The sequence below is a fragment of the Panthera onca genome, chromosome E2 (genome assembly GCF_046562875.1).
Source record: "Panthera onca isolate mPanOnc1 chromosome E2, mPanOnc1 haplotype 2, whole genome shotgun sequence".
In the NCBI taxonomy this organism is placed as follows: Eukaryota; Metazoa; Chordata; class Mammalia; order Carnivora; family Felidae; genus Panthera; species Panthera onca.
Genome location: NC_138353.1, coordinates 51,677,635 through 51,687,840, shown reverse-complemented (window position 1 = coordinate 51,687,840; position 10,206 = coordinate 51,677,635). Strand labels below are relative to the sequence as shown.

Genomic DNA, 10,206 nt, shown 5'->3' with positions numbered 1-10,206 from the left:
CCTTCATCTATTCTTTTGAATTAAATGTCTTCTCTCGCTCTTTCTGGTTGGGGTACTTGGGAGAAGGATCATCTTAGTATCTATAAGTCTCTTCTCCTGGGAACCCAAACTCTGACACTGATTTATATGATCGCTGGTTGTCTTTATTCACCCTTTTGAAACAATCTCAGACTTACCAAGGTCATCTGTTTCAGGGCGCCTGGGTGGCTCAGTCGGTTGAGCGTCCAACTTCAGCTCAGGTCATGATCTCACAGTCTGTGGGTTCGAGCCCCGCGTCGGGTTCTGTGCTGACAACTCAGAGCCTGGAGCCTGCTTCCAATCCTGTGTCTCCCTCTCTCTCTGCCCCTCCCCCAGTGTCACTTTGTCTCACTCTGTCTCTCAAAAATAAATACATATAAAAAAAAATTTTTAAAAAAAAGGTCATCTGTTTGACTAAAACATTAGCCCAAAAAAGAAATCAATTAGAGTCCACTTCCTTGCCCACTTGAACAGGCTTGACATTATCTCAGTTCCCCCATCATTGCCAAGGATGTAGGATCTGAGTCAACGTTTTAGATTCTGCTCATAACTGCATGTGATGTGGGGCATGTCACCACATCTCTCTTTTTTCACTTTGTTCTTCTACGGAATGAAACAATTCTGGAGCCTAACTCCCAGGGTTGTTCTGGAGGTTAATGAGAATCATGTAAACTTTGGCACAGTACCTGGGATATGATGAGAATGGAATACCATTAATGTCTACTAATTTCATTATTGTCATAATCTTTAAGGAGATTCTGGTTGTGTTGGAAAGAGTTGGTCAGGGTCAACCAAAACCAGTTGTAGGTACAACTTTCCCTTTAATATTCCCCTTCTCCCTCCAGACTTTAAGTCTTTATTGTCATATAAAGTTATTCTCCTAAGACATCTAAATCACCAGTTCAATCAGATGCGAGGTATTTCCTCTCCCCAAATTGTGCCAAGTTTGATATAAACCAACATAGTTTGAATAACTATAATCAACATCCAAATACATTCACATCGATCAGAACTCAGGCTTTATTATTATGCAGTAAAAGAAACTAAAACTTAATTCCAAGCACATGTAATTGATGTTTGCAGAGAAGGATATTGCTCATAAGACATATTTAAGGGAATATTTTAAGGGAAAAATATTTTAAGGGAAAAAATGACACTTACTTGAAGAACATAATATACTTAGAATTGTTGGATTCTAAGAAGCCCATTTCCCAGAAGCCTAAGCTTTGTAATTTCTTATTAGGCAATGAGGTTATTTTACACAATCTGGTTAAACTAGTTAATGGAAATAGCGTTTGACAGAATAAAATATTGCATAGATATATCACTCCAAAATAGTACTATTGAAATCCAATGTTCAACCTCCAAAGATAGATTGCCCCTAATAAACTTAAATATATGCTTGTTGAAATATATGTAAGTATATAAAGTATATAAAAAAAGGAAGCTGACATATTTAATATCAGCTCTCCATTTCATCCAGGAGGATAACGCTACGAAAGCAAGGGAAAAGTAGACATATTTTCTTTTTCCTATTTTATTTCCCCATACAGTCTGCCTTTGGGTTACTCATTCAAGTCAGAAATCGTAACGTAATGCTGGGGCTAGAAGTTGACCAAATATGCTCCTTTTCAGATCATGACTGAGCATTTTCAGAGTCAGCGTGTATATATGGTGGAGGAAGAGGGTCTTGAAGAAAAGAAAGTTAACTCAGAACACTTCTGAGAAATCTGTATTCTGAAGTGGCAGACACAGTACAAGTCCCACCAGGGGATGCAGCCACTCAGAAAGGTTAACGGGCCAGCAAGGGGCTGTGACTGGGATGGAACAGATGGGGCATCAGGCGGAGAGGTTTCTAGATTATTCCGCACCCTGAATCTCTGATTTAGAGAGTTCTCATCAATAAAATGTCTGCTAAACTTCCAAGAGAAAATCTTCTAGCCTAAGCTCGTTTTTCTGGATATTGTATTTTTAACACAGACCTGGTTTCTGGATAAGGGAGAGGGCCTAGGAAATTGGGGAGGATTTGAGAGCCCATTTTGCGGAAGCCACATTAACAGTGTGCACGTAGGTGGATCATTATTTTCTGATCTGTAGCCCACAGAGGGCAACATCACAATGAAACGTGATAGCAAAATTGGATATCTCTTGTATTCCTACGGGCACAGATGCCCATGTGACAATTCTGACTTCCTCTTGTGAACCATCAGCCTATAAATCGTGACCGAGCTTGCAAAGGGTGTATTAAGGGATGATAAACTCGCATATGTACCTCTTGGTGCTACGACAGACCTCGTCACTCCATTTGCCCTCAGCTGACTGGGAGAACAGAGCACAGTTTTCGCGCTTACCGCCATTAGGCTGTGCACGGTCCCAGTTGAGGAAGGAGATGGTGACTCCGTTGACATCAACAAACTTGCCCTCGGTGACCATGTCATTGATGCCCAGCCAAAAGTCATTGACACCTGGCAGGCTTCTTTTACCATAGTCTCGGAGGGCGTTGATCTCGTCAGAGTTTCTGGGGATCACCAGGGTTCCTCCCTTGGAGATACAGTCTTCGTTAGCTTCATGGAAGTGCTTCAGGCCTTCCGAAGCAAGGTAGCATTTCTTGTGAAACTTTGTGCCTCGGAGACAGACTGTAAAGATGTGAAATTGGATATATTAAGAGGCTTTTTGAATGTTAGACATCTAGGGCTGGACCTGGAAAACGGCCATTAATATCTGTGGAATGAATGATATGTGATGATAATGCTGAGTTAACATTTATTGGAGATTTTGTATGTGTCAGACCCTATGCCAAGCACTTTATAATAATGAACTTGTGTCATAATCACAGCAGTCCCATGAAATGAGATTGTATTGCTCTTGTCTTTACATATTGAGGCTTATAGAAGTTGTTATTGTAACAACTTAGTATGTAAAAATGTAACTTATGTAGTATAGATGATCACAATTACATAAACCCACCTCTGTCCCACCCCACCCTCAAAACATGGTTTTTAGTCTCATGCTGCTTTGATATATACCTACTTGCTAGTTTGTATAGCTCCATTGTGTGCTGAATTTCCTTGGAACTTTTGGGACTGGTATTTCATAATGATTTAAAAAACAAAACAGACAAAAGTCTGAGCTGACATATGGAGAGACAGTAGTTTTGTTACGTAGATAACTCAGCCCTGGTAATATTGTTTAGGTTATCCAGGATAAACCAAACATAAAGATAGCTTTAGGGAAAAGCATTAGAGGGGTGCCTGGGTGGCTCAGTCGGTGAAGCATCCGACTTCGGCTCAGATCATGATCCCACAGTTCGTGGGTTTGAACCCCGCCTTGTGCTCTGTGCTGACAGCTCGGAGCCTGGAGCCTGCTTCTGATTCTGTGTCTCCCTCTCTCTCTGCCCCTCCCCTGCCCACACTCTGTCTCTCAAAAGTCAGTAAATGTAAAAAACAACATTAAAAAAAAGCATTGGAGAACCTCGCTCTGACAGTTACTAGGTGTGTAACTGTTGGAGAAAATAATTTATCTGTGCCTCAGTTTCCTCCTGTATAAAATGACGATAATCATAACGGCACCTATCTCATAAATTGTTGGAGGATTAATGTGTTAATGTTTATGAAGTATTTACAGTGCCCAATTGTGGGTAAAGCATTAATAAAACCCTTTTGCTTCCTGCATGGGCATTTGACGTTCCTTTAACTTTTGAATTCTGTTCCTGGAAGCCTGATAAAGGGAATATGTCAGTAGTAGTATCAAGTAACATTGCTTATGGTGAAAATAACCTTGAACTGGTAACATTCATGATAGGAAGCCATAACTTTAGTTTTCCCTGAAAGTGCTAACTCTTGTAACCGGACAGGTCTCTTGAAGAACCCTTGAAATTGTGCTTCTGGAGTTGTTATGTGAGGTATTGGATCCTGGGGGTATGAGTCTTGTGAGCAAGGGCTGTTCTTGAACCCACCCAGTGTGGCTCCCTTTTCCTTATGCCTGGGAGCCAAGAAGGGTAGCTCTGGGACAACAGCTTGTACAGCTGCATCCACTGCTTGGGAGCCCTAGCCCCTTGCAAAGAGGAGTGTCGAATGCTGCCCTCTTTTGGCAAAGCTGTGGTTCTAACCAATGTCCTTCCATTTGCATCTGATGCAGTGTGGCCCAAGTGAGTCCTGTGATCCTCTATTTAGTTGAACCTCAGCAGATCTCCCAATGGGCACGTAATAAACATCTGATGAATGCTAATTATTTTCGCCCATTAATACTTGCTTCAATTCTGTTTCATTGCCTATCAGAGAAGAATTATGAACACACTTTTAAAATGCATTATTGACACGCCTGTTTTTATTTCTATACCAGCCATATATAGGAGAAGGGAGTGGAAAACCAAGCTGATTTCCCAAAAACAGTTGTCTCCCCTGCTTTTGAATCCTCTCTCCTGGACACACCTCTGGCTTGTCAATGTCTCTTTCAAAACGATGTCACCTAGGGGTGCCTGGGTGGCTCAGTAGGTGAAGCGTCTGACTCTTGATTTCAGCTCACAGTTTGTGAGATCCAGCCCAATGTCGGGCTCTGCACTGACAGCACTGAACCTGCTTGGGATTCTCTCTCTCTCCTTCTGCCCCTCCCCTGCTCATATTCTCTCTCTCTCTCTTTCTCTCTCTCTCTCCTCCTCTCTCTCTCTCTCTCTCTCTCTCTCTCTCTCTCTCTCAAAATAAGTAAACATTAAATAAAAATAAAAAGGTGTCACCTAGGACTTGACGTGTACTCTAGGTATGGCTTGAATTGCTGGCAAATCACAATTTCTTTTCCTGTCTCTTTTGAGACAAAGCATCGATGGGGATGGGTCGGGTCTTACCTGTCTGTAAGGCTTGCATTTCCTTCAGGGCATTGACTTCTCTCCAGAGCTTTTCAACTTGAGTCTTCAGGTCTCCATCCTTTTCTGGGGGATATTTTCGAGGGGGTGGGGGTGGGGTAGGAGGAATGAAAAGTATGTGATTAGAGTAAGATAAAAGTAAAACAAAATAAAACTTTGGGATCCAGAATGTAAGGTGGGGGTGGTCTTGATGAAACTGACCCCAGTGTACATGAAAATTAACACATGAAAGGAAGTCGGCCAGGAAGACGCATAGAGCTTGGTTGTGCTAATAAAACCAGAAGGTCCTTCTGTGAGACAGGGCTGCTATGCCTCGCCAGCCCCATCCTGTGGGACTTACCCTCCATCAGGCATCCAACCTGTTGACTTTCAGAGCATCTTAGAGCAACGTATGTCATCTCCGGACGCTTTCCTTTGGGTTCCTCCCACCTGGAACACAGTTGCCCCAACTCTTGTCCATTTCCTTATTGAGCTGAAATATCTAGACGCCTCTTCTCGTTATTTTCTCTGTATTAGCATCTATCAGGCTAATCTCTTTCTTTGAACCTTTTACTCTTCTTGAGAGCACTTAAATCCATAATTATTTTTTACTTGCACTTTCATACGTCTTCCTGTCCATGGTGCTCCTGATGCTTAATAGAATGAATAAACAAGATCCTAGGACTGATAGGGACTGCCTTAGATATTGACAGTTTGAGCTCTTCAAAGGCAGGAATTATAATAAGTTGTAAGAAATAATAAAAAAAAACCAATATTGAGAGCCAGCATATACTGTGCACCAGGAGCTTAATTCTTTCAATATTCCCATGAAACAGACACTATCACTATCCTCCGCTCACAGAAGAAATAGAGGCACAGAAAGCCGAATTAATCTGCCATACGTCAGCCAGCCACTACGGTGCAGCTGGGATTGGAATCTCTCTCCCTCCAAGTATGTTCTCTTCACATCACTCTGATCTGCTCTTGCACAGTAATTCCTGGGCCCTGGCTCATGGCCTTAGAGGAGACGCTTGAAGCTTGGTATGAACTGTCCCCAGCTGCCTCCTTATGTAGATGCCATATGGGGAATCTGTGTTCTGTCCTGGATTTTTCAGGATGGTCCCAAATCTACGCACGCTGATTCATCCTCCTCTTAAACTTGCAATCTGCCAGGCAGGTGGTCCCACATTTGGGTTAGGAAAATGCTTTCTGGGGTACCCGGGAGTGGACCCCACCTCCTTTTCACTTGATAGTGCACATCAGTCCTCAAAGCATCCAGTAGCTCAGCTCAGAAATACAGTAACCCCTGAATTTGCTCAAGGAGGCCATTCAATCCAGAGTAAATATAAGGGTGCATTCAGAATGCAAGCCCATCGACTGTTTGTTGGAGGCCAGGTTTGCAAAGAGCGCGGGAGACTTGCTTCCAAGTTTGAAGTTGTCAACCATACAAATGTCACAGCCCTTCCCTCTCAGCTTCCTGCTCCATTCTGTATAACTAAGTGCCCTCCACAGGGAAGCTGTAAACTGTAATTAACATGAAGACACATGAATAATATTATGCTCCTGAGAGTCCATTATGGCAATCATTATCCAGGTCGCTTGGCTTTGCTTTCTATCCTTTGTGACAAACGTGGATGTGTTTTGTATACACTGAATGCAGGGAACAGTTATTTCACTGAAAAAAATATATTTTATTCATTTCTATGACACATAATTTATTAAGATCTATGACTTAAATACCACGGAAATTTTGTTTTTGGAGTTAAATCACTCAATAACCCTTTTGAGTTAAAAAAGAAAAAAAAGAAAAAAGCTTCCTTTCATTTTCTTGATGTTCTTCTCCAAAAGTAGTTTCAGTACAGAAATGCAAAAATAATTCCTGGGAAGCAACCAGGAAACAAACATAGGAGTTCTACCTCAATCTCATTAACAACCAGAAAAGGAATATTTGTCAACCTTACTAACCATCAAAGAAATGCAAATTAAGAGACGAGTTCTGTTTTGGGGTTAGGTTAGCAAAGCTTCAGCCGATGATGCGATGTTAAGCTGTCCAGGTGTGTGGGGTGGTCACTCTCATACTCTGAAGACCGAGGCGGCCTGGGTTGATGCCATTATTTTGGGAGACGATTGGAAAGTGTGCTAAACCTGCGTTTGCTAGAGGTGAATTCCTAACGTCCTACCTTAGCATGGGGTCCACATATGTGTTCAAAGCCATTCACTGAGGCATTGGATCAAAAAAGATGGATTGGAAACCAGACAGAAGTTCACCAAGAGAGAACAGAGTACATGAATCACGATCCAGCCTTGCAATGGAAGATTATGCGGCTGTAAAAGGGATGGACGTATGCCTTATGTGGATAGCCAGGATCCAATAGATGAAAGAAATTAATACCCAATGCTTATTTGTTTAAAAATATCAAGTTTTCATTGTGCATTAGAAAAACTCTGGTAATATTATTTCCCGACAGGTAACAGTGGGTAATTCTGTGGAGAGGGTTGGGAGAGAAACAAATGGCTTTCCCTTTTGCATTTCTAAAGTTTGGTATCATTCCCAGGTACTTAAAATATTTTAAAATTGTACGTGTTAGTGGAAAGAGAAGTGTTCGGTAAGTTCACGCTTATTGCTTCACTTACTGGTTTAGAATCTGCTTTCTGACCTAACAGCAAAAATTCCTTGGGGAGGCTGATGTTTACGAGGTGTCCCCAGTCAGTTAAAAGGCACACAGAAAGAAGCATGAGTGAGCTCTTGCGAGTGGGTGGGGGTGGGTTGGGGGACCTCGGCGCCACCTGAGCTGAATGGCTTCAGAAACGCCCCCTACAGCGCGCGCGCACACACACACACACACACACACACACACACACACACACGCGTGTTCACGCCCCATCCCCCACCCCTCCCCCCATGGTCACTCCTTTGCCATTGCCTCCCAGCGGTGAAGAGACTCTAGCAATGAAAGTGCCCCATCACACAGTGTCTTTGCTCTCCCTGTTCTCATCTTCACCAAATGCTTTATCATTCGTGAGAAGTATTTTAACCTTCCATCCAATAGAGGGAACAGGAAACTTGAGTATTTTATAAGGAAAAGAGATTCCCCCTGAAGAAACCTTGCATCAGATCTAAATCTTAGAAATAAATGCCCCCTGAAAAGGGCACTTTGTAATATATTCAGAGCAGGACACAAGACAAGCCTCCTTTTTACCCAACCCACTGGCCATGCTGTGTGCCAAATCCAGGCTTGAACTCCATGGGTACCCTTGGTATGTTTTGTTACTAAGGCAGTGAACTTGAGAAGGAAATAGTGTCATTATATTCACCCTGAAATATCCTGAGAGGAAAATGAAAATAACTCAGGGAATGAGCTAAAACATCACTCTGCTTCTCTCTTGATACTTTTTTCCTCTTGCTATGGTTCAGCATATTGCAAATAAATTACTGTTGCCTTTGTTCTTTGCAGGATTTTTTTTTTTTTTAATTTTGAGAGAAAGAGAGAGAGAGCAAGGGTGGGGCAGAGAGAGAAGGGTACAGAGGATCCAAAATGGGCTCTTTGCTGACGGCAGACAGCCCGATGCAGGGTTCGAACTCACAAACTGTGAGATCGTGACCTGAACCAAAGTTGGACGCTTTACCAACTGAGCCACCCAGGTGCCCCTGTTTTTTTCTTTCTTACCTCTTCACTCAATTCGAGCCACCCAGATTTGGGGATTGCTAGGAGATTCAGTTTTGCATTACAGTGTTTTCAAACATGATATGACTTCACATGAAGAAATATTTTTAAATTTAAAAAGAGGTTCAATTTCTCTCTGATGTGAAAAAGCTTAAATGTGTAGCATAGACTGTCCTTATGTTGTCAGGGGTACGGAGACATACGTACGTGATAACCAATGACGAAACAGAAGCCATATCACAATAACTGTGTCCTTACCTACACATTTAATAAGAGTATATAGCTCTCTTACAAATACATTTGAACAGTTATACAATATCTAAGAATGAGACAGTATACTCTATTAATCAGTCATTCTACTCGATCCCTCATTCATAATACCAGATATCCACGTATCTGTGTTGACTCTCTCTAAAGAACATTCTGTGTGGCTGAGCTCACTTGACAAAGGATGTACAATACAGAAACTTTTTCTGTTAAAAACAAAAGGCCTACTGCTGATTCCTTGAAGTATCAAACTGTCCCAGAGAATTAAAAGGTCACTCTGTTTTCTGAAATGCCATATCCACATGATGGCATGGCACGATCACCGGAGACAGTTTTCCCGGCAGAGCTGGGAAATGAACACTGCCCAGTCCCTCCCCACACTGAGCAATCCTAGAATTTTGCTGGAGTGAAAAGCCCCATTACCTTTCACTCGGCGTTTGCTGTGCTTCCTGGCTTTGAATTTGGATGTGTGGCTGGTGGTCTGGTCCAGGAGTAAGGTGATAACCAGGATGTAAATTACAAGCCCGTTCTTTGCCATGGCTCTTGGGTAAGTCTGATGACCACTCTGCCAGTTCCTCTGGAGTAGCTAAGAGGCGAGTGGACTGGGCAGCCTCATCTTGCTCTGGAGGGCGTGGGCCAGCTTTATAAAAGTGCGTGTGAAGGTTGGCTGGCGTCCTGCTGACGAAATGTTTCAATTCCTCGGCTGGCCACAGCATAAGGTGGCCCCTTGTTCTTGCGTCTCGGGTTAGACTTTTTTTTTTTTTAATATTCCGGTTACATTTTCTACTTGACTTGCCTTTTCAGAGTGTATGAGAGTTAACTAAGAGCTTAAGGGTTTTACCTGCTTTCTTCTTTTCTTTTTTTAAAGTCCAGGAAGTTTGGAGTCTCTCTGTGAGGACCTCAGTTTTTAAGCCCTTGCTTTGGACCTCCGAAGTTCACTTAATGTTCTAGGAAACTCACTTCGGTTTTCAGGGCAAAAAAAAAGGCACGCACAAAAAACTAGGAAAGCTACTGCGTGTGTGTGTGTGTGTGTGTGTGTGTGTGTGTGCACGCGCGACATCAGAGTCTACACATGCTCAAGTGTCTATACAGCTCCAAGTAGGACTTGGGAATGACTCACTCACAGCGATGGCTAGAGTGGAGAGTCCGTGATAAAGGAGAAGGCTTTCTATTAGGATTTTGTGGATTAACCAAGAATTGTATTTGGGGGAAACACACCTCAGAATGAAAAGAAAATTAAGACAGTGACTTATTTCCGTAAGAATTAATGTAGAATATCCAATTACAGCTATTTTGCAGACCCCCATCGGCCAACACTTTTTTCCTTGAAATTACCCCAAATGCTTAAAAAATACTTTCGAAGGGAAGATAGAAATTAACAGAAGAATAAACTGGAACACTCGGTATGATTATTCTTAC

At 42.3% G+C, this 10,206-nt stretch overlaps 1 protein-coding gene across 1 annotated transcript; it reads right to left on the bottom strand.

The window, feature by feature from the left end:
- Positions 1 to 1,036: 1,036 nt before the first annotated feature.
- On the bottom strand, positions 1,037 to 9,443 carry CLEC3A (C-type lectin domain family 3 member A). Its single transcript, XM_078438432.2, has 3 exons — positions 9,211 to 9,443; positions 4,859 to 4,942; positions 1,037 to 2,654 (listed from the first exon to the last, which is right to left on the bottom strand). Exons 1-3 carry the CDS (start codon positions 9,323 to 9,325, stop codon positions 2,263 to 2,265), a joined length of 591 nt encoding a protein of 196 aa, XP_078294558.2. The 5' UTR covers positions 9,326 to 9,443; the 3' UTR covers positions 1,037 to 2,262.
- Between the last annotated feature and the right edge of the window lie 763 nt (positions 9,444 to 10,206).

Coding starts and splice junctions, on each gene's coding strand:
- CLEC3A (XM_078438432.2), bottom strand. CDS start 9,325: ATGGCAAAGAACGGGCTTGTAATTTACATCCTGGTTATCACCTTACTC. Junction 4,943..9,210: donor CAGCAAACGCCGAGTGAAAG/GTAATGGGGCTT, acceptor AATATCCCCCAG/AAAAGGATGGAGACCTGAAG. Junction 2,655..4,858: donor AATGCAAGCCTTACAGACAG/GTAAGACCCGAC, acceptor ACATCTTTACAG/TCTGTCTCCGAGGCACAAAG.